General features: G+C 43.5%; 2 protein-coding genes across 2 annotated transcripts in view; one reads left to right on the top strand and one right to left on the bottom strand.

The window, feature by feature from the left end:
• The window catches only part of mmrn2a (multimerin 2a), a 31,179-nt gene extending 17,606 nt beyond the window's left edge, over positions 1–13,573 (top strand). Inside the window, exons 4-10 of the mRNA XM_031874344.1 lie at positions 1,966–2,347; positions 5,973–6,406; positions 6,692–6,895; positions 7,453–7,917; positions 8,076–8,439; positions 10,176–10,688; positions 10,817–13,573. Of these exons, the coding sequence (XP_031730204.1) occupies positions 1,966–2,347; positions 5,973–6,406; positions 6,692–6,895; positions 7,453–7,917; positions 8,076–8,439; positions 10,176–10,688; positions 10,817–11,220 (2,766 nt within the window). The 3' untranslated portion in view covers positions 11,221–13,573. The remainder of the gene's footprint in view (positions 1–1,965; positions 2,348–5,972; positions 6,407–6,691; positions 6,896–7,452; positions 7,918–8,075; positions 8,440–10,175; positions 10,689–10,816) is intronic.
• The window catches only part of usp54a (ubiquitin specific peptidase 54a), a 43,636-nt gene continuing 32,132 nt past the window's right edge, over positions 12,767–24,270 (bottom strand). Inside the window, exons 15-21 of the mRNA XM_031874333.1 lie at positions 23,220–23,406; positions 21,644–21,827; positions 19,418–20,331; positions 18,997–19,091; positions 18,022–18,138; positions 16,316–16,583; positions 12,767–16,021 (exon numbers count right to left, since the gene is read on the bottom strand). Coding sequence (XP_031730193.1) covers positions 15,411–16,021; positions 16,316–16,583; positions 18,022–18,138; positions 18,997–19,091; positions 19,418–20,331; positions 21,644–21,827; positions 23,220–23,406 — 2,376 coding nt within the window. The 3' untranslated portion in view covers positions 12,767–15,410. The remainder of the gene's footprint in view (positions 16,022–16,315; positions 16,584–18,021; positions 18,139–18,996; positions 19,092–19,417; positions 20,332–21,643; positions 21,828–23,219; positions 23,407–24,270) is intronic.

The raw sequence follows: 24,270 nt of genomic DNA, 5'->3' as shown, positions 1-24,270 counted from the left end.
CACACACACACACACACACACACACACACACACACACACACACACACCTCCAATGGTACAGTCCGCTCCCACCACGCCTCCGATTGAACCGACTTCCTGCGAGCTGAAGTCAACATAATTAAATTATCAACAGAACTGCAGCCCAGCAGAAACAGATTGGACACAATAACAGGAACACCTTAAAATATAAACACCTCAGAGGTGAGTCATCACAATCAACTTTTACAACCTGTTCACACAATAGATGTGTTTCTGTTATTGTGTCCACCTCCTGTACGTCGAGAGAGTACAGAAACATGCTGCTGAAGTTTGCAGTTAAAACATTTTAATAACTTTACATGTTGAGTCAAAATGGCTTTTTGTGGCTGTAAAAAACTAAAATTGAAGATGAGAAAGAAAACAATTTTATGTTTGAAGTTGAAATACTAAAAGTTGAAGTGACGGTTACAATATAAGTGCTGAACGGAAAAGTAAGAAATTGCTATTTTGCATTTTGGTCGTCTCCGCATGTAATTTGCATTTTTCAAGGTTTCTTTAATGTATTCACGTTCACTTAGAGCTGATATGAAGCTTCTCTGGAGGTTCATCACTACCACAAGACTTGAGTAAATGTACTTAGATACTAATACTGGTTATAGGATTGTGATGATCTATCAGTGGTGGACTCTTTTAAGACCAAACTGTGTTCATTCTCAGAAATAAGTGGTTGATAAGTGGTTCAGTGGAGATGTTGAGGAATTCAGATGCACCTGTATGACCAAGTGTCTCGTGTTCCATATAAACATTATATCCTGGATTTGATCAAGACCAGGATACTAATGTGAACGTTAACATACTCCATATTTGTACATGCTTTCATGGCCATCGATCCAAAAGGTGTTGAGATATTTCAGTTTGGATCAATGCTGCAAAACATTCACTGATGAGGCTCAAAAGATGAGGCTGGAGATATTAGTCCAAATAAAAGTCCAAATACTTTCAGCCCTCACACAACACACAGCACATTGTTGTTTCATCGTTATTATAGTATCAAATTATTGATTATAGACATCTTTAAAATCTGCTTTGCCCGAGGGAACGTCTTCACTTTGTCTGAAGGAAAACTGTTTTTCGTCTCAGCTGATGAGCTGAAAATGCTGAAGGAAACAGATTTGATGACTCTGCAGGACTTCCTCCTCTTTTTGTTTCATCTCCAGTGTTGCAGAGGCAGCATGGCGTATTTGTGCCCTCCACGCTGTCTGCAGGTCACTGCTATGGAGGTCCTTGTTCCTGCTGTCGCTCTGACTGAAAGTTTGAACAATGAACTCAGAAATCCCCAAATACATCAGCATGTTTCCCCTCTGCCTCACTCTAGCCGTCTGCCTGACTTCCTGTTGATCTCGCTCTCTCTCAGTTAATTTCAGTTTAATGAAGTTTTGCTGTTGTGATGAAAAAACATGAATAATAAATACAGTAAGTACAAAGGATTATAAGAAGTAAGTCGTTGTCAATACTGAATTTATTATTTCATTGAATCAGGAGGGTTCATCTTGTGGGAAACGTCAGTAGATGTTTCGATTTCACAGGAGACGTGATGGTTTTGACAAGTTTGAGTTTGTGGAAACCAGACCTGTTTGTGGACATCCACCGCTGCCTCTGAACTCATGTTCATTATATTGTATGATAACTTGTTTATCATTGGTTGTGTTTAGTTTTATTCATGGTCAGGATGTGATATTCAACATAAACCTCCTTAATGATTCAATATTTATTGAGCTGCAGGTTTTAAGACTGCCAGACCACATATATGGGCCAATATTTATTGTAACTGTAGTGCACGTTGGTGAAGCAGTTCAGGTATTTGACATCAAAACAAATTAAACTTCTAGCTTTCTTGTGGTGGTTTGTTTCATATCTGATGACTGTGTGAACAGGATGTCGTCAGGTGTGAATCACCTTTAAACTGTCACTTAAACACACTCAAAGCAGATGCTAACTATTTCTATATTTAGTCAATATTTACCTTTGACATGTGGTGGAGTAGAATCAGAATGTTCTTTTCTTCATCTATCCACCTTTGTGTGTGTTTCAGGTTTGCAGCAGCAGCTCAAGCAGCGGCTCAACCAGCAGCGCGGCGACCCGAACAGCGAACAGAACGACCACCAGGAGCTGTATGACACCGGCTACCAGGACAACCAGCACAACACCACACACCCGGCCCTGGATACGGACCACCACCGCAACCCCAACCCCCCCCATCCCACACCACACCAAACCACGTATGACCATCACCCCCATCACCCCCATCAACCCCATCAACCCCACCAGCACCATCAGCACCACGGGCAGCAGGAACCCCACCTTCCTGGTGAGTTTTGATCAAATGTGACTCTTAAACTGTGACGTGTAACATCTTTAAAGTTAGGGACTTACAACACACACACACACTGAGCTCCATTCCTCTGCAATGACACCTCCGGTAACTATACACACACACCCACACATGCACATACACTCGCGCACACACACACTGGAGAGGCGCATACACTTCCTCCACAGGACATCCTCTCTTTCTTCTGTCTCCCATACATTGTGTGTGTGGACTATACGATGACACTATATTACACCTCCTGTGTCACCAGACCAGCATGTACATTACATCATACACACACACACACACACACACTTCCTCCGCCCTGTGTGGAGCTTGTTTGGGGATCGGCCTCGCTCTCAGGTTCCCACAGTGCTCAGTTCTGTCTGACCTTTAACCTCCCACCGGCCAGCATTACATCATCCTTAAAGGAACATTCTGCAGCTCCACCAGTCCCTTCAAATCCTACGTCAGTTTTTTAGATTGATTTCCTTCCTTACAGGCAGGACTGTTTGGAAAACCCTGCATGTATGTTTATTGGAGGACAATCATGCACTTAAATGTGTGTGTGTTGAAATATAAAGTATATCAAATATGCCAAATTACCTGTTAGCAGGTCCTGTTTACGGTGCAGCCATGTACAGACAACTATCGCTGGATTACATTGATACTGAAGAAAGCCTAAAAACATCATGATTCTCAGGCAAGTTCTGCAGTTATAAGAAAAAACATCTATGATTTCTAAGCAGATTTATGGATGTTTATTCACAATGGATATCAGAGATGATGACATCCTCTGGAAGTGTAATTCACACCGAGTCTAAAAATATGTGTATCACACAAAAGTTTTGATCCAAGATAATGAGCTGCAGATTTTTTGGTGGGCAAAAATGCAAACTCATCAGTAATTCTTCATCCTCAAATCCTTTTCTCCTGTAAAAGTAAAATATTTGAACAAATACAATTTTTTTTTTTTTTTTTTTTTAAATCACTTCTGTCTGAAGTCACACAACCTATTTTTAAATATTACTCAGGAATTCGATTATTGTAGATCTGCAGGCGAGGACTGATCAATATCAATCCAGCTTGGAGGCTATTCTTCAAACAAACCATCTTTATTTCAACAAATTGTAGCAGAAATACATTTAAACATGAGGCGGACTAACCCGGTGATAAATACTGAGGTTTCTATTCTCTTCAGTTTTCTCGTCCTGTGCTCAGTTGGCGGCTGTGTTGTCTCTGTTCCCCACGTGTCTCATTAAAGTGTCGCCTTACCTTTTTCATTTTGACATTTACAACAAAACGTCAGAAGAAGAAAACAGAACCACAGTTGTGTAACAGACGACGTTTTGTCCGGACAGGAAGTCGACTTGTCTCCGGGTCCGTAAATCACACAATCATTAGATAGAAACACTATCTACAGGGGACAGGGGTGTGTTGGATTTCAACTGGAGGTGACCTGGAACTTCCTGTCGCAGCGTGGCCTCACTGTACTGTGACCTTAGACCTCTCAGGACCCTGCAGCATGTGGTTGAGTTTGGTCTGTTGTATTGAAAACAGGTTGTGATGAAAGCGTGTGTGTGTGTGTTTAAGGTGGTTGTGTCTGGACTGTGTCTCCAGAGGAGAGTGACAGCAGTGACCCGAGGCAAACACACACTCATGTTTGTATTTCTATACCTGTGGGGACCCTCATTGCCATGATACATTGATACATTCCTGAACCCCCCACCCTAAACTGAACCTAAACCTGACGTGAAGTCTGAACCCTCAAACAGCCCTTTGAAAAAGTGAAGACTGGAAAAATATAAATATCCTCACTTTTAAAAAAGTATCAAACGTACCCCATGCTGTCTAATACGCAAATACTGACTCATCGACAGAGAAACAACACTGTGTGTGTGTGCGCAGTCAAATTACAGAACTTATCTGAAGACACTGTTCTTGGCACCGGTGTCAGGGCCTTATGGAAGATGTCTTATGTGTAGCCTATGGCGGGTCATGTTATGATGCAAGCATGATGCTGAAACTACATCAGGGCCTTGTGAAAGATGTGTGGCATCTCTCTTTTTTTGGTTAAAGCTTGTCGTAGGCTGTTTTAGGATCTTATGTAAGCAGAAGGACTTCTGGGATTCTGCTGAATCCATGAATACTGATTCTCTTCGCTCACTCTTCTGAGCGAGAAGGGGACAACTTTGGCTCTGTGGGCTCCATAATATGCTGTATACAGTATAATATTTTTCTTGAACCCATCAAATGCTGTGTGTGTTCTTTTTGAAGTGCTGAGCGTTGTTTCAGGCCTTTTCCACAGTAGTTTCAAGACGTACTCAGATCCTTCACTTAAGTAAGAATAAAAATCTTCATTGGTTTCTTTTCTTATTTCTATATTATCTATGTCATATATTGATAGTAAGATCCATTTCGTCTCCATTGTGTTATCTGTCCCCCAGATGCTGGAAACACGTCTATTGAGACAAAAGAAAACAATTTTAACTTGTTTTTTTTATAACGTGACATACCGTTTTATTCGCTTTGGTCACAGTTATTGTCTGCTGGTGGTTGTAAAGAGGAGGATACCGAGCAGAATGCCGCTAAAGATTAAAAGGATTTCATGCTTTTACCTGCCAGTTCCTCAGTTAACAAGAAACAGTAGATGTGATTGAAATCTGGTGGATCGTCCACTGGGAGGAGATTGATGGTGCTCTGGATTCAAACATCATCAGGATACAGATAAATAGCAGGAAATGTAAGCAGCACAGTTGGGTTTGTTTCAAACTCCAGAAATAACAACAACACAAAGGATGAAATGGATCCACGGAGCCCCGAGGTGTCTCAGACCTCCGATGAATGAGGTCCAGCTGGAGGACCGGCAGCGTCCTGGGGTCAGTGTGTGTTCTGGCTTCACTCTGTCGGTCTCTACTGAACCAACAGAAATAAACTGTGAAAACTCATCTTATCTCTGATCATCTCTCCTGCTGGAAACTCAGCTTGTGTCATTTTTTGACTGAATCTCCGACAGCTCTTCTGTGTGTCAACATCAGTGTTTTTCAGAGGCCTCTGCGCCGTTTTAGGCGTTTGTGTTTCCCCGCTGGAGCATTTTCCAGGCGGATGGTTATACTGTGTTTATATTCCAGTTTGGAAACTAAACTGGTTCCATTTTATAGCAAAGTCAACCAACTGCCCGTCCCCAGAGAGCCATGAAAAACCAGACAGTGTGTGTGTTCTGTTTTGTTAAGATTAGCTTTGTGTTTTTGTGAGTGTGGGCGGATGCATGAAAAGCATTTCGTTGTTGTATTTTTATTTTAGCTCAGCCAAAAATCCGGAGGTCTGGTTCATATTTTCTCAGAGGATGAATCCTAATATTATGCTCTGCTGTTCACTGTATTACGACACCAAGAGTTTGAACGATAACATAGCATGCTACCATGCTAACTGTATGCATGATTCTGGTGATTTCTCTAAATATTAAAATATGGCAATTCAGCATTGTTGTGATTCAATATTTTATCATAATATATATTTGTTCATAAGTATGTTAACTGAAAAAACTTTTGTGAGCAGTGGATTGTTTTTATCCTCAAATGAATTTTTTTTTTAAATTGTCATATAATCCTTTTTTTTCCAGTTGAGGAGGTGGATGCTGACTCCCTTCCATACCCAGACGCTCCTGCCGTCCTCCCCGTCCCCCACATGATGGCCCTGGTCATGTCCCAGCTGCAGCCGGTCCTGGAGGGCTTCAACCGCTCACTGGAGCACCTGAGTCGGCAGGTAGGGGACCTGGCCCGTGACGTGGCCCAGCTGAAGAGCAGTCAGCTGGAGGTGGAGATGCAGTCAGGGCCCCCGGACAGACCGGAACTCGATGATGCAGCAGAGGAGCGCCTAGATGCCAAACTGGATAAGGTGTTTCAGCATGTCAGGGAGGTCCGGAGGCAGATGGAGAGCCAGTGGACAGACATGGAGATCAGGCTGCACTCCCAGCATGCAATGCTACATTACAACCTCACCAGCTTCAAGACGGACATCGACATGAAGCTGAAACACCACCAGAAGATGTTGCAGGTCGGTGGACAACGGGGACAGCTCTCTAATGAGGATTCTTTATTCTCTAATTATTTTCATTTCATATTTATTAATCTCCCTGTCGCTTTTTTAACCAATGAATTCTTTGTTTACTTCATCCAATTTTAATCAAATGTTTCCAGAGAAATTAAAACAGATTAAATGTTTAAAAGGTCTTATCTTTGTCTGGTTAGCAGACAAGAAAACCTCAAAATATGAAAGAGAAAAACTGGTATTGATGATTAAACACCATCACAGCCATGTAACTGCTGTCTCTGATCCCAGGTCAGCCTGCAGGCCATGAATGCCACACTAACTGAGCTGAAGCTGGACCAGGACCAGGATCAGACCACTGAGGATCAGTTGGAGGATCTTCCCCCTCCTCCCTCCCCGCTGACCCCTCACCCGCCGATGCAGCCCTCATACACCGCGGCACTCTGGGAGGCCGTCGAGCGGCTGGACAACATGGTGGTCAACAACACAGTGAAGGTGGGTCGAATCCCTCTGGATCTACGTTACCCATAATTCTGTTCACAGTCACTGTCAGCCATGATCAATCAGTGCAGAGTCCTGTTGAATAGCGCCCCCCAGCAGATCGCAGTGTTCAACATGGTCACGATTATAACGTGTTTCACAAACAAATAACACCCTGATGCTTTCCCAGCACTGGATCTAAAAATGTAAAGTTTGTCCTAAGGGTGGTGCTAGAGAAAACAATCTTGGGATCATTGCTATCTAAAGGGTTCATCCTCTGGAGAGCAGGAGGGGGATTAGGGAAATACATGGAAATTCTACCAAGGGAGTGGGGGCAAAACTCACCAGTATTCATGCTCTGGGGATCATTACAGGCCCCCAACATCCTGAAAAACAGATTTAGATAAATTTTTCGCTCAAATTAGATGGATTATATTATTTAATAATTATGTGCTCAAGATACAAATTGTATTTTCTTGAGTCAACGAAACAAGCTACTAAAGAAATGAGGAAAAGGTTTAAAAGCTGAGTTAGATAAATAAATAAGTTCCTCATCACATGTTGATGTGCAGGTGGACGGCCTGATGGAGGACGTGGAGGTGAACTCAGGGGATGTCGAGCAGCTGAGGCGAGACTTGAAGGAGCTGGAGAAGCACATCAACCGGACGGCCAGGACCAGTCAGATCCAGTTCATGGAGACGGGGCTGGAGGTGGAGGCGGCGAGGGAGGTCGTGTTAGGGCGGGTGGGCGAGCTGGCGGGGAACCTCAGCCACCAGGGCAAGCGGCTGCATGAAATGGATGTGGGCATGGACTATTTGTACAAAGCCTTCTACAAGCACAACTCCTCCACAGGCTGCGACTGCAAGGCGCTAAAGGCCGCCATTGCTCGACTGGAGAGGGGCGTGGCTAATGTGACGGAGCTGGCCAATGAGAATAGACTAGCCCTGGACGAGGAAAGCGAAGGGGGGGCGTGGCAGTGGGGCGGAGCAGGCGACTGGGAGCCGGCAGTGGAGACACTCCAATATGGCCTCCAGCAGGTATGAAAATAAAATTCTTACACCCCTATCAAAGACAGAGCAGAGCATAACCTTGTTTTCATTACTTAAATATGTCTAGTTATATTTAATGTCTAATTAAAAACAATAATACTAGAATAATACTAATTGAAATTAAGCATCTCTCCCTCATCCTGCAGGTGAAGGAGTCTCTGGTCTCAGAGCACAACAGGACCAAGACTCTGGATCACAGCCTGACCCGGCTGAGCAGCTCGGTGATGGTCGCTCTGGCCGAGGTCTCGGGCCTGAAGGAGGTGGACAGGAAGGTGGTGGTGGAGATGCAACACCTGTCCGGCTCCTTCAAGTCTCTGCTGATGGACGCCATCCGACACAGCGACGTGCTGGAGCTGCTGCTGGGGGAGGAGGTGCTGGAGTTCCTGGAGTGGCCCGTCCAGGACCAGCAGGCCCACTCCATCCCATCTCTGAAGGAGCAGCTGAGGCTCCTGAAGGAGAAACTGAGAGGACACAACCTGAGCATCACCTCCCTGCTGGGCAACACGCCAGGTAGGAACCACCCGGAGGAAGCTTTAGTTTGTACTTCAGCTATTAAACTTACAAAGAGTTTAATTTTGGTGGTACGTTTAATCAAGTACAATTTAGAGGTACTTGTACTTAACAAATCAGATTTTATTAGTTGATTATATTTTGTATTCCTAATCTGACTCTACACAGGAACTCAAGTTATCAAATAGATGTAGTAGAAGTGTTATTATCGATAAAGCTACCCAGCAGTATATAAAATGATTAAAATGAGGTCCACCTTTACCAGATGCAACATGACAGTGATCATCACATGAATGTGTTAATAATTACAATATAATAATATTGTGTATATAATATCTGTATAATATGTATTTTTTTCTTTTGGTACTCTAAATATATTTTGAAGCGAATGCTTTTTACTTTTTACTTAAGTTAAATTTTGAATGCAGGACTTTTACTTGTAACAGAGTATTTCTACACTTTAGTAATACTACTTATACTTTGTAAAAGATCAGAGTACATCTTCCACCACTGTGATTTGGTACATCGCTCACTCAATTTAGTGATTTGCTCCCACAACTAAATCATTGAATGGTTTGATTTAGATTTGAAAACATATGTATATATATGTATGTCTGTATGTTGAACACAACTACACTAAAAATGATGGATGACAAAATCAACAGTATGTAAAAATGAGTTCTACAGTTCAGCTGAATTAATACGAGGCTTTAATTAACACATCACAAATCAAGAGCTAACAGTCTTTGTCCTGACAGTCGTGTCAACAAACCTACATGCAACAGAGAGGAAACAGTCGCTGTGTCCTGAATCCAGACTAAACACTAACTCCATACTGTATGTACCTATAATATAACTGTTATGCTGTCATTGCAGTTAGTATTGATAAAACCCAAATGTTTTATACTAACATGAAATTAATTATTACTCATGCAAATGAATGCCAAATTCACAAATAGACATTATAATAATTTTTGAAGGATTTAATATTTATCGGCGATATTTATCAGATTTAATATTTATGGGATTTAATATTTATTGGAGATATTTATCAGAGATTTAATATTTATTGGAGACTAGATCGTCCACTTGGACTCAATTATGAACTGATTCGATTTTAGTGGTCAAAAGTCACTGTGACCTCGCAAAACATCCTAAAACTCAAGAATTGATATGCTGGTTATGACAAAGTCACACAAATGTCTAATAAAATAAAATTATGAAGTGATTTTTGGACAGACACGAATGTAACCTGAAAGTTGACTGTTTGGCGGAGGCATACAACAGCGATGTTTGTAGTCTGCATACAGAGCGTTTTCAGTTTATTCCCAACATGTAACAAACACTATAATTACAAAACAAGAGTGAAGAAAAATGTCAGTAAACATTTACATACATGAGGAATATGAATAAATATATTTTAATAAAAACATTTATTTAGTCTCTTCACAACCATATTTTAATGTACATTATGTGAGTATTGTGTTAAATTAGTCTGAGCTGTGAGTCAAATACAGCTTTGTAGCAGCATCTAGTGGCGGCGGGGAGAAACTACAACTCCACAACCAAAATGATAACAAAAATTCTCAACTTCCCCTGCAACGCTATACATCCTGGAGAAATAAAATCAAAGGCTGCAGATTAAAGGAATGTTTTGCCTTTATTAGGCGTCGCAAACACCATCTCCAGCTCTTTTTGTTAATTAGGACTCATTTATTTCTCCTTCTTCTACCCAGGGGATAGAGAGGAGCTGCCATCTGCTGACCAGCCCTCCTCCTCCTCATCCCATCTTCTCTCTGACGACTGGCTCCCTGGAAACATGAGGGTGAACAGCGGTAAAGTTCCAGCCCGTGAGCGCCAGCTCCTCCTGCACCCCGAGGGGAGGCGTCCGCAGCACGGAGGAGACGGCAGTGATCTGTGGAATCTGGAGAAAACAGTGGAGGAACTGAGGCTGAAGGTGCTCCGGCTAGAGGAGAAATCCTGTAACGCTTCAGCTGAGAAGGAGGCGCCGCCCGGTGACGTGGAGTCTAAACTGCAGGTGGAGGTGATGTGGCTGAAGAGGGGGCTGGAGGAACATCTGAGGGTGTTCAAGAACGTCTTCAGCAACGCCGACGTGTTGGTGGGATCAGACGCCACGCTGGAGCTCGACAAACTGTGGCAGCTGGTGAAGAACAAAGACGGAAAGAAAGAGAAGAAGAGAGGAGGATCAGGAAGAGGAGGAAGCCATCGGAGCAGGAGGGAGACCTCAGGTGAGTGTAGACTGGTTTCTCCACCTAAACCTCTCTTACTTTTTCAGTGAGGTTTTCCCTCTTGTTTTTGCTTGTGGTTCATCAAGAGACCACCTTGTACAGACTCCTGACCCTCCTTTCCTCTCCAGGTGTTGCTTCTGTCCCGCCCAGCCTATCGGGAGACTCCCTGCTGCTTGTGGCTGGATCTCCTTTGAGCATCTCGAACAGCGTCATCGCGTTTGAAGCATCACTGAACCGGGGTCAGTTTTACTCCGACACCGGCACCTTCGCAGCTCCGCTGAACGGGATCTACCTGTTCGTCCTCACCTTGGACCTGAGGCCTGGCCCCACCCACGTGGTCCTGAGGAGGGGCTCAGGCGGAACTCCAGTGTCTCTACACCGCCGGGAGGTGACAGTTGCTGGGCCGGTCACCGATGTGGGCCTCCTGCCGCTTAGGGAGGGGGAAGAGGTGAGGCTGGAACTGAAGGGAGCAGTATGGGCGAAGTCAGAGGACAATGTGTTCACCATACTGCTGCTCCACCGGACCATCTGATGCATGGAGGAAAGACACTGATCAGAGACTCTGGGAGTTAAAACATATTCAAACATATTCCAGTTAGTGGAGGTTTATTCCAAAGCACCCTCAACCCTTAAACCACCACTCAGCTCTGATGAATCTGCAGGCTGAAATCTTGATAGCCATACCTCCAACTTGTCAAACTAGGAAAGGTCTGAAAGAAATTCAAAGAAACAATTAAACTGAGATTCAACTGCATGTTCTCAGTTTCCTCGTTTGTGTCTTCCGACTCGCTCCCATTGCCACTTACTTCAAGCAAAGCTTCGAACTGTTTGTTTCGGTGTCTTTGTGTTCAGTACAGAGCTGGAGTCAGGCAGTTTTTTTTGCTTATCTTTGCATAAAGACTAGAAGCACATAGAAAACAGCTGGCCTGGCTCGGTGTTTGCCCCTGCTTGCAGTGTTTATCCTAAGCTAGGCTAACCACATCCTGACTCAAGCCCCAAAACAATGACATTACTTAATGTCAAAAACTCAATGACAAAACGCTTTAATATAAGTCAGAAGTGTTTGATTTATCTGGTTGGTCTGCTTACTGTTACACTTGACTCTCACGTGCTGTTGACCCTACAGTGTCACTTTAACCTGAGTCCTAATTATTCTTCAGCTTCCTCTGCTCATCTTCAGAAACACATCTGACCACAGATCAGCTGCTGCCGACAGTTTCTCTCTGAGGCGGAGGAGAAAAGTTAAACATGTCTGTAAAAGTCATCACATTGTCTGTCTTTTAAGGGAATTTTTTTATTTTACATAAAGACGTTTGTATCTAAAGTCACCTGTATGTGTAATGTTTGTAAAGTACCAATATAGTAAGGTAAAAACACAGAGCAGTATATGTTATATATATATTTATATAAAGGAACAGCTGAGCCGTCTGTTGGTGTAAACAAAGTCATGAATGTGTTTATAGAAAAGTCAGATGATAGAACATTCTTATCTAAACTGTCAGTGTGTAACTTAATAAAAATGTTTTATCTACAGAAGTTGCTGTATTGTCCATGATACAAAGTAATGTAAAATATGAAAAAAGCCATAGTATAGCATGTTTGAAAAAAAAGTCGTACAAAAGTCACAGTATAGCATGTCGAAAAAGTTGTAAAAAGTAATTGAACAGTATGTCGAAAAACATAGTATAGTACGTTAAAAGTCGCAAAAACGTAGTATACTATGTCAAAAAAAGTGAAATGAAAATAATGTATAGTACGTTGTAAAGTTTGTCATGAAAAAGGTCAAAAGGTCATGGGATAGTATGCCAACATAAGTCTGGGGGTAAGATTTGGACTTTTACTTGTATCAGAGTATTTCTACGCTGTGGTAAAACTACTTTGACTGAAGTAAAAACATCTGAATACTTCTTCCATAAACACTGATTCAACATGTGGAGGAAACACTGAGGCACCTGCTGCCAAGCTGTGTTTGGAAAATAGCTTTCTAATTATTATAATTAGTTTCAGGTGTTTGATGTGTAAATTGTGACTCAGCAGCTTCAACAGCTGATGATTTCCTCCTGAAATAAATCAGACACTTTTCCTTTAAACATTTTAATCATCGTATCATCTCTGTTAAGTCTACAATGTAGAAAAATAAGCATAAAAAATATACCAAAAATCAACAAAATAAAATCTGGCAAAGCAAAAACAAACAGCCCGTCAACTTTGACATGGTGAAAAAATAACTTCATCACTATCATTATGAACTCAGGACTGGTCTGAACTCTAATTCAATTCAATTAAAATGTATATTCTGTAACGTAGACATCCTGTCAGTCTAAATACAGAGGAGAGTTCAGAGCGACGTTGTGGCTTCAGCGATGGAGAATCAATAAATCAGGAATAACTGAGTTAATATTTAGTTCTTTGTTATTTTTAAACTATAACTACCAATGTCTTCAGGTGAAATGATTCACAATGAATGTTTGACTCCACTTTCTGTGTATTTTCCGCTCAGCTGGAGCACCGGACGAGCTGGAGCAGCCTCTGAGTTCTTGGCAGTAGGACATATCAGCTCTGCAGAAGTTATTAAAACAGCATTCTCGTTTAAAGGTGTTCCTTCATGAATCTATTAAACCGATATAAAGACATCAGTACAAAAACAAGCCCGTGAACGTAAACGCAGAGCATCTCCCTCAACAACGGGAGACTGTCGACAGAAACCAGCAACAAGCACATGAAATAAATCTATCTTCAACACTTCTGAAGTGCACTAAATAGTTTTTAGGGTTAAATGCAGTTGAGTTGCTGCGCTAAGAAAGATCTGCATATATTGTTGTGACAGTAAATGTACACCAAAGTCTCTCAAGGCTATAATAAAACATCATGCTAAATATTAGCTGTCAAAATAAAAGCTTTAGTTATTAATCACTAACAGCCTTGTGTACAGTATAAGAAGGCTCCACATCCCAAACAAGGCGACTAACTACCTTTAGAAAATTAGACTATAGTAATAGAGTATATTCAGGTAGAATAGTTTCATCTATGCACAACTCAGTCTGACAAGCCTACAAAAATAAATAGAGTAATAAGTAGATTTATATTCTGAGACACAAGCGCTTCCTTTTAGTGCCTCAATGTCCTTCATTTAAAACTAAACGTCTGTTCGGCTGCATCGAAGATCAGAAAACAGACACATCGATCTTCAACTGAACTATCTCAAACTGTTATTCTCCCACCAGGTGTCAGAGTCACTAAAGCTCAAATGATTAGCTGAGTATCTACAATTTCACGACATCAATCAGAAAAACCAAGTGGCAGCAATTTGATAATCGCGTCATCGTTTTTTTTTGGTAATTTTTATCACAACAAAATCCCCTCGTTCCAGCTCCACTGATGTGAATATCTGCCAGCTTTCTCCATCCTCTGTGATTTTATAGACTAAACTAATTAACCGATTAATTGGGAAAATAATTAAATCAATAACGAAAGTGTTTTATAAGTTGCAGCTCTGCATAAACTGAAATCAACAAACACTCAACACTTCGTCAAAGTGAATGTTGGGAATTATTTGTTCTGAAGCATTTATCACGATTTTCTTGTGATGAATGCAAAGAAATGTAATCAGTTAAAAAAAAAAGTAATGCCACATCTGCAACATGCTTATAACCTTTCAAAATAAATGTTTTGGCACATTTGAAATAGAAACTGAAATGAGATCCACATAACTTGAAGAGTGTGTAGTGCAGATTTCAGAGTCACTAAATTATGAGTTAATAAGTATTAAAAGTAGTTCTGGACGGCCGGTTGGCCAAAAGAAAAGATATTTAAGTTATTATCATGTAAGACCAAAAGAAGCAGCAAACTCTCACATTTTAGAACCTGGAATGACGAGTTGTTTTGGTATTTTGACTTGGAAAGTAACTTAAATGGTTAATCAATTATCAAAATAGTTTTGGATTATTAAACCATTATTTTTTCAACTAAAAAACTCAACTGCTCTCAGGTGTTTTTTCTTCTTACCATTAAATAAACATGCTGCTCACGTGTATCATCAACCTGACACCCAGCAGATGAAGACTAACAACTCTAACTAGTTATTGATTATTGATGCAAGTTTTTCCTCATATTTTGATCAAACCGTTATCAGTTTTAACAGACAGTATGTTAGCAGCAATGTCTTCATGATCACACTGCTGTTCTTTCAGTTCTGTCCTTCATCATCATCATCATCATCATCAGTCAGCCTTCTTCTCGTGGTCCTGGTATGCATCACGGTGCTTTCTCTGGATTACAAATCTAATATGTGCTTAAATCCAGCAGACATTCATAGATTGGAAACAGGAAATCCGTCTGTGTGATTCATGTTTGATTTTGTGGCCTTGTGGTGGGCGTCCAGACTAGGTAGGACTGGGCGAGACGGGCCGGGAACAAAACATGGAGGATAACGGTTGAATTGGTGTGAATTAGTTGCTTCTCGGGGGGGAAACAGATACAGGAGAGAAGAAACTATACCGGAGACTGTTGTGAAAAGGTCTTAGTGACGATCGGTTTGTTTCCCCAGATGATGCTGCAGACCAAGAGAACCAGTTTTATTCCAAAGTGAGATATCCACCAAGGTGATGACAGGATTATGGGCAGCATTGGATTTAAAGAAACATTTTAAATACAAAAAAAAACAATCTTCATCTTGATGGATATATTTGGAACAGAACTCTCGGGGGGCGGGCCTGGACGTGATCAGCTGACCTGGCGGAATCGAGCCACATATGCGCCACAGGACTGACAGTAGGGGCGTGGGAGCTCAGCAGGAAGTTGCTGGCAGAGGGAGCAGAGCTGGGGGTCCCTGCGGGGCCGGGGAGGCTGGTGGGAGTCGGTCCGCTGGAGGGGCTGGTGGTGGCGGGAGGCGCGGGGGTCCCAGGTGGAGCTGACAGTCCTGTAGTCGGCATCACGACGCCAGTCGGTCTCAGGGGGCACGTCCAGGCGGAGCGGCTGGGCGGGGGCCTCCCCCGGGCCCCTGAGGTGGTGTGGAGCGTAACGGGTGGATCCGTTGACATTACTGGGCAGCGATGGCTGCCGGTAGTGACCGTTAGTGGTGGTGTTGGCAGAACGGCGAGGGTGGGAAAGGGTGGCGTAGAGACTCTGTGGACCTGGCGGCGGGGGGGCAGGACCGGAGCCGGCTCTGGGTCTCGTGAGGGAGGCGGTGGTGGAGGAGGAGGGAGGAGGCGCTCGGCGAGGAGCCCGGGGCAAAGTGCCGTAACTCAACGCGATGCTGTGGAGGCTTTGACCTGAGACAGCCGGATGCCTGTCAGACACAACCAGAAACTGCTGCTGGAGGCTCGGTCCAGCTCCTGAGGAGGAGGAGGAGGAGGAGGAGGAGGAGGAAATGCAATTTAAAACACAATGCAGAAAATCAGTTTTGTTAACAAAACGTTGACAGTGACACAGTCCATCCTCAGCCAGTACAGAGGTAATGAAAGGTGTTGCGGTCACTAAGTAAATAAAGTTACATTAGATACGTCAGTGAATTGATGTTTTAATGCTTGGGGAATTTCAAACGTTTGAACAACATGTATTTGGTGGTTGTTGTGGTTTGGGTGGTGCTGGTGGAGAGTGGAGGTGGAGGTGAAGGGCCAGTATGTTACCTGAGTGTCCCCAGGAGGAGAGGCCCGAGTTCGGGGGCCGTGATGTCTGCATGGGAGGGTGCTGTGGAGGAGGTGCAGGAGCTGGGGGGCCGTGGTGTCGGGGTTGGTGGTGTTGGAGGAGGTGGTGGTGGTGATGGTAGGAGGGGTCTGTAGTGAAGGAGGGGGAGGAGGAGGGGACATGCAGGGAGGAGGCGCTTGGGCGACGGAGGAGGGAGGAGGAAGAGGAAGAGGAAGAGTGTCTGAGGGGGGGCCTGGGCACGGGGGGCTCCTTCAGGGCAAAGAGGATGGAAAAAAAGAGATGATAAAAGAAAATGATGATGGAGGAAGAATAAAGAATGGGAAAAGGAATAATAAGGAGGAGATGTGATGGAGAAAGATGGAGGAGTAAAACATGGAAAAAGGAAGGTAAGAAATGAGGTAAGAAATAAAAGGGTATAAAGATGATGACGAGAAGGAGGACGATAAAACAAAAGAAGAAAAGAAAAAAATACATAGAATGAGAAGTGAAAACAGACGTCAAAAGGATGGAGAGAAGTAAATAATAAGATGGTGGGGAATTAACAAAAATAGAGGAGGGAATAAAAAATGTAAACAAGTTAACATGATGGGGAAAAACTGTGAAAAATGGCACAAAATAAAATCCAGACACCTGTGAAAACCTTGTATCTCGAAGATGCAAGTTTCTTTATTGAGAAATGGAAAAAAGGTGAGGAGGAGTTCTTTTACTTCAAACCTGCAATAACTGATTTGTCCCCTTTGTTTTGGCTTTTTATTGTTTAATTCTCAGAACACAGCGCAATGAGAGCGGTTGGAGTGAACCAGAACAGTAAAGGTGTTACTATAAAGCAGGTCTGACGGATAACTGACGGGTCAATTTGTGTGGCATCAGCAGTAAATGGTGATAAGTGAGGGCTTTAATTCCGTTCAACTGCTCAGAACTGCATTAAAGAAACAGAGCCGATTTTTCTTCATGTCAGCGGTTAAATCATTTATGAGGCTCACTGACTGCAGGTCAGAGTTCACCTTGTTTTTAGTTTAATACTCCCCCCATGTGAGTTCAATGTTGCAGTGGGCCTTTAACAGATACAATCGACCCTCCAACACCGAGGAATAAAATCCTCCGGCTGAAGTGAAACATCAGGATTTCTCCCACAGACGGAGGATTTGACAGTTGGATATCTGGAGTCAAACCTCAGTTGTCGGTTCAGATCTGGCCGGCTTCGCCTCGCAGCGAGTGCCAAGGTTAAAAGCTTAATGGAAAACTAAATCAGTGATCAATCTTTAATGCGCTGGCCCGAGGCGATTCCTGAGGGCTGAATACAAGATGGCTGAACGCCAGCGGCAACTGAGAAGAGGCAGTCTGAGAGAAAGAGGTTCTGTAGAGCAGCAGAGGCTGCTGCTGTACAGAGTTTTATATGTTCACAGGGTTTCACACAGAAGCGTTTTACTGCTGTAGAGGCATTTATGAACATGTACAGCAATCCAGCAGTAGACAGGCGGATTGATATTTAGCATTTAGCACTACTTGCAGTTGTACAAAACAATGTACTGCTGTGGACAAATGTATATAAGTGGTCCTTTTTAAGTGTCTAACATGTGTTTTGCTGCTCAGAAAATGAACCAGGCTGCAGTTACATCGTACAAACACTGCAGCAGGATGTTAAATGAAAATCAGTCGACAGTGTGTGTTTGTGTGTGTAACTTACACAGCTGTCGGAGGGGCTGAGGTTTTGGGGTCGTGACCCGATGCCGCTTCCACTTAGGCTGCGGGCGATGCGTCGAAGGTTAGCTGCGCTGTAGCTCTCATCTTCACCTGACGGCAACTGCACAGAGGTAAGCGGGCAGCGGGGAATAACATTTTTACAAACTTCACTTTATCAAGATAATTATTTTCCTCCTGGTATCAAGGCTTCATTTTATTCATCCATAAACAATTACAACCAAAAAGCAGAAAATAAGTACCGACAAAATTAAACCCCATTCATTCTTCTTCCTCGTCAGAACCTTCCTCCTACATTATCGACAATGCAACTCAACTACCCACAGTTCAGTTGGACATTGCGGTGTGTTACAGTCAGGCGTTAACCTTCGGGTTTGAAAAGTGAAGCCAATGCATAAGTACCTTAAACTTCCATGTTTCTCATGGCCAACAGGGGGAGACTCCTCTAGTTGCAAAAATAAGTCAGATTTGATGGAAGTCTATGAAAACAATGACTCTACTCCTCACTTATTTACCTCAGTTAACATTCTACCCGAGTTTATTGTCTCAATCTCTAGTTTCAAGTCTTCTTAAATACAGCATGACGTTCATTTAGTAAATCATGGTCCCATTCAGAGTAAAATAGGCCATAAAGCAGAGTGTGCTTCAGAAGCTGATGTAGCCTGGAACCTTTAGCCTGCAGCACAGATCAGCGGGCTACGAGGTCTGGTAAGTGTGTGTTTTGTTTCCCTTTTGTTTATCGTTGCTCTTTGAAAGAAAAACGACAAAACGGCAAGACCTAAAATGTAATTAGACTTAAGTCACAAATCCCTAACGAGACCATAGAGAGGCATGTTAAGACATTAATAAAAGAAACTGCGATAATGGAGCAGTCGTAAAACTGCCATACACACACACACACAGACACACACACACACACACACACACACACACACACACACACACACTCAGTCAGTTGTACCTTATGAGTTGTGACGGGTGTTCTGTAGGCGTATTTCTCGAGCTCAGCCGTTGGTGTTTTGGACCGTCCAGATCCTGACAGCATTCTCCTCACACCTAAGACGCACACACACACACACACACACATGTTATTATCTACAGTGGATGCAGCACTAACAGTAAAAGTGTTCTAGCAGTGCGACACCACCACTGAATTACTTTTTTCTTTAGTCTGTAGCTGCAGATCTCACAGGGAAATAATCCTGACAAATCATCCCCCTGCTTTTATTAGTATTGAGTTTTTTTGACGATAGCTTAGCATCAATTAGGAACATCAAGTTAACTTGAGATATTACTTTAAAACATAATATATAAAATATGAACCCCTGTTGCTGGAGGTTTGGATGCCTGAGCTGAACTTAACGTATTTCTGCAGTAACTACCTGGTTTGTTGTTGGTTGGTTGAGGACTGACTCCACGACTGCCCCGGTGCATGCTGGGAGCCAGCAGACTGGCCTGGTACAGAGAGTCCAGCTCCGAGAGCTCCGAGAGTTCCTCACTACGCACCGCCTCTCCCCCTCCTGTTGCATTCTGGGAGCCGTAGTATCTGTTGACGTTTTCCGCCCAGCGCTCCACAGGCAGGGCTGCTCTGTAGTCCTGACTGGGGGGCGGAGAGGAGGGCGGGCCGGGCCAGCTCACAGCCGGCGGAGGGAGGGCATTGGAAGGGGAGTCTGGGGTTGAGTAAAGAGGGGAGCTGATTGGGGGGTCAACGGGAGAATCGACAACATCACGTGGGTCCAGGTGTAAGCAGGACCAGTTCCTGACTGGGTAGGACGATGGCAGTGGGGCAACCCTGGGGCTAGCGGTAGGGGGCGTGGTCTGTGGATGTCGGGTGGAATTAGGCGCCTCCTCCATCATCAGATGACACCTGTCATTGGTGTCAACAGGTGAAGGGGTTTGAGAATATGGCCTGGGTGGGGGCAGGGCCTGTGCTGGGATGGAGACAGGGGACGTTCTGGTCCACTGGGCAGGATGCTCTGCCTCCTCAGATGGAGGGGGTGGAGCCAAGTCTCCCAGGGGGCTCTGCTCCCAGGTGTCCACGCACAGGGCAGGGAGGGACTTGGTGTTGGTGAGGGGTTTCCCAAAGAGAAAGCAGGGGTCTCCGGTCCTGCTGTTGTCTCTGGGTATACCTGTAGGGGCCCCGGCGCTGGAGGCGGTGTCAGACACTGAGTTTGTTTTGGGAGGGAGGGGCTTAACAAGGCAGGGAGAGAGAGGCGGGGCCTGTTGGTCCTGACTGGCAGCTGACTGGACGCCATGTCTCTCTGTCAAAAGTATTTGGAGCGAGAGAGGCTTTTCACTGCAGAGAGAGAGAGAGAGAGAGAGCGAGAGAGAGGCGGGTGAGGAAGTGTTGGCCTGCAGTGTGTTTGGAACAGATGGTTTCATTCGAGAGCTCGGGCTCGTTGTGTGTGTCAGTGTGTGTTTCGGAGGTTGTTTCCTGGAGAGTGTCGACAATCTCTCACCATGGCTCACACTCACATGAGCTAGTGGTCACGACAACAACTCTATTTCTTGCTAGTGCCCCCTGCAGGCTGCAGTGTTCATTACAGTCACAACTTAAAAATGTTGGACCAGAATAGAAAAAAGAACACCATACTGAATGCTGCTGATTTCATTATCTTAAAAGGGGTTGTATGTCATTACTGCGTAGCTTCAGTCGGTATGCGTGAATACACCACAGCTAACTTCACATTGTGTCTACAGAGATACCACCTGGAGACAAAAAGATTTGTGATTGGTCAGTTTGGGCTGATGCCGGTTGAGGTAGTGATAGTATCCGCTCCTTTTTAGTGACACACCTTTTCAAAAATATGCATCAGCAAAGACGATTGCACAGCTGTAGTCTCCTATTTACTAACATGACAAGATAAAGCATTTAAATAAATAGATAAAGCATTGGCTTTAAAGCCAAGAACAAGTTCCAGGTCCAATAAAAGTACTTTAACTAATTACCATAAATAATTAACACTTACAAATAAACTTTACACTATTTAAAATCAAACTAATTAGGTGCGTCTTTGGTGTTTAATTCCTTTGACTCAGTTTTGCATATTGCTGGTGTTTTTTCCCACAACATCCACAACGTGACGATCTGAGGTGTCATCTGAACGCTCAATGGGATTGGCTGCAGTCAGATTGCATCAGTCTTCTTGAATATGTCTCATTACAGTTGTTGCACTGGCTGGGTTAAGCTTCATGAAGTCTTGGGCAGAGACGAAAACCAGAACTCTGTGGTACCTCTGCTCTCGCTGACTCTCAGGTGTATGTTCTTCTTCAGAAGAAGAACATTCAGCTCCTGCCACCCTAGACTGCAAGTCCACTTTGAGACCAGAACCTGTGCTCACCAATCGTAGGTGGTAACCTGCACTATAGTAGGAGGCACTGCACTAGAGTACAGGGCGGATGGATACACACAGACATGAGGTTGAAATCCATCATCTCAGTCTCCGAAAGAAAGCTAATAAGTGCATCTCTAAAATGTCATTATAAATGAGCGTTGTTTGGATGCTTTACCAGTTTGTAAAACAGAGAACGAATTTTATATTTTATACACGTGACGCTGCAGAGCGCTAATGCTACTCCTGATTGGCTGAGCAGACTACAGGTGGTACCTGGGCTGTTCCTGCAGCTGCTGCCCCTCCTCCTGTTGCTGCTGCGGTTGCTGTCTGATTGCCTCTGAGTCCTGCTGCTGCTGGAGTTGCATGCGTTGCTGCAGGCTGCGGGCTCTCCTCATGCAGCGCTGCAGCCGGCTGTGACTACTAGCTCCGCCCTCAGCTGCCACCAGCTGCAGTCTGGCTGCAGCTGGGTAACATGTCAACAGAACATACAAAACAGAAAAAAACAAAAAAACAAAGAGAAGAAAGAATAAATGAGGAAACAAAAGAAAGATGTCGAAAATAACTTGTGATGATTTCATGCAAAAATCTTAAAAAGCAAATATACACCTGACAGAAAATCAAATATTAGACATGATGACTGTGTGTGTGTGTGTGTGTGTGTGTGTGTGTGTGTGTGTATGGTGGGCATGAGAAAGATCAATGACTCAGGTTTGGTTCTCAATGATGAAATGGTGAAATTACATTTAGACAAAATGTTAAATTAACAAAATTATAAAGAAACATGTCGGCCAAAATGAACTCAAACGCTACACGAGAATCAAACCGACGTTGGGCCCTGATTCCCCCTTCTGACAATGATGTTCTGATGGTTCTAAAGATTTCTAAAGAGTGTTTTTAACGTCTCTCGATCTACACTGAAGTCAATCCTCAATATTAAACATGTTCAATATTTAAGATCCGATATCCTGCTGTGAGGGGGGAACGCGATACTCTCTACACACTATAGGAACAAAACAGTTAACTGTATCATTACATGTTGTTATATGTGGGGTCTCTCACATTTTCAACATATGTTAAGATTTGAAAAATCTTTTAGTGTCGGCCAGCCTTCACCCAGCGTGTTGCACCAGTAATACAGAGCAGAATCAGAACTGCTTGTTGAATGGTTAAACAGCTTTGGAAACCCCTTCATTCAGTCGTCACAATTGGGGGGCCGTGTCCAAAAATTCAGCAATTTTTCTTCATAAAAGATTGGTCAGCTGTGCAGGTGGAAGTTTGTTGATCTAACTGTACGACTGCTCACTGGACTTCTAGTTAATGATGTCTCCGTGTTCCCAGAGATTAACTTGGTAAAGTGAAGTTGTGGATCTGACGGGCAAGATGGATGAATCAAGATCGTCTAAAGCTCAACTCACAGAACTTCATCTCGTCTTTATTTTTGATCCCTTAGATTTCTAATATTTGATGTTTTTCAATCTGTCTGTTAATGTCTCAGCATAGTTTTGTATTTCTTCATGTTTTCGTTGTTTTAACCAGCTGTCAGGTTTTTGTGTGTCGTGCTGCAGAAACAACACCAACAGGGCTGTGTGTGTGTGTGTGTGTGTGTGTGTGTGTGTGTGTGTAAGTGTGCGTGTGCGCGCAATCCTCAGTGAGACACAAATACATTGGAATCTCATTGGCTGATGTCAGGCAGTCATCAGCAGGCCACTGTGCTGGCTCTGGTTGACATGAGCAACAAAGCAGAGGGTTGGTGGGCAGGGGGTGTGGTGACCTCTTTCACAGTGTTTATTTGGTCTGAGGTACTGAATGTGTCTGCATGTGTGGCAAGGGGGGAGTAGGAGGAGCTTACAGACGGCTTCGTTGACAGCCGACAGCACGGAAGCAACCTCGCCGGCCTGCTCCAGACGCACTGACTGGTCCAGCAGAAGCTCCGCCTCCGACACGCATCTCTCAAAGCCATCACCTTTACCTGCAGGACAAACACATGCACACTTAATGATTTTGCAGCTCAGTAAGGCATCCAATTCCTTCTGAAAGTGTCAATGTACAGCTTAGTGTCATAATGCACCTTTACATTTTCTAATTGGAACAATGGGCCTCGTGCGAGAACCACTCGTAGGAACAGATTGTTCTGAAGTAGTTTGTACAAAACTCTCCTTATTCCCCAATGTTCTCCTATTTTGAATTTCCTCTTCTCTTCTGGGCCAGACCTGTTGTTAAGTTTTTCACCACTGGATTAGAATTTCTTACTTTGTCGAAATTTTGAGAATGAAAACACCGTGTATATAAATTACACTTCATAATTATGTTGAAATTATCCTGTTTGTCTCTTCAATTTGAATTATAGGATTATATACTTCTAATTGTATTCATATAGTCTAACAATAGCAACGGCACACTCGTACAAGCCCATCGTACGAAAAAGAAGTAAGAGAAAGTAAAGCCAAGAATACGAAGAATGTTCTTGCATGAGGTCCAATAATTCTGACAATCTGCTCTCAGACTGACATCAGCGAAAGACGGTGAATGAACGACAGAGCATCACATCCGTTAAGACTCCATTCATTGTTTATTTGTAGAGAGATGTTGAGGGACTGTGTTGATTGACAGAAATGTACCTTAAAGAAAGGCAATTAATACTCGCAATCGGCTCAAAATCAACTGAAAAATCTCAAAAACAACAAACAACATAACACAAGTATAAAGTGGAGAGCAGCCTGGGTACGCGCGCACACACACACACACACACACACAAACAGGCTTTATTACTGCGTGGGTCATTCCGTCTTTTGTGTGGCGGCTAAGTCGGGCCCATTCAGTTGCTCAATGAGGAACATTCCTGTTGTACAACACGACACACACACACACACACACACACACACACACACACACACACACAC

Source organism: Anarrhichthys ocellatus, unplaced genomic scaffold (assembly GCF_004355925.1).
Source record: "Anarrhichthys ocellatus isolate YVR2014 unplaced genomic scaffold, GSC_Weel_1.0 scaffold3, whole genome shotgun sequence".
NCBI lineage: Eukaryota > Metazoa > Chordata > Actinopteri > Perciformes > Anarhichadidae > Anarrhichthys > Anarrhichthys ocellatus.
This window is presented reverse-complemented; position numbering and strand designations above follow the sequence as displayed.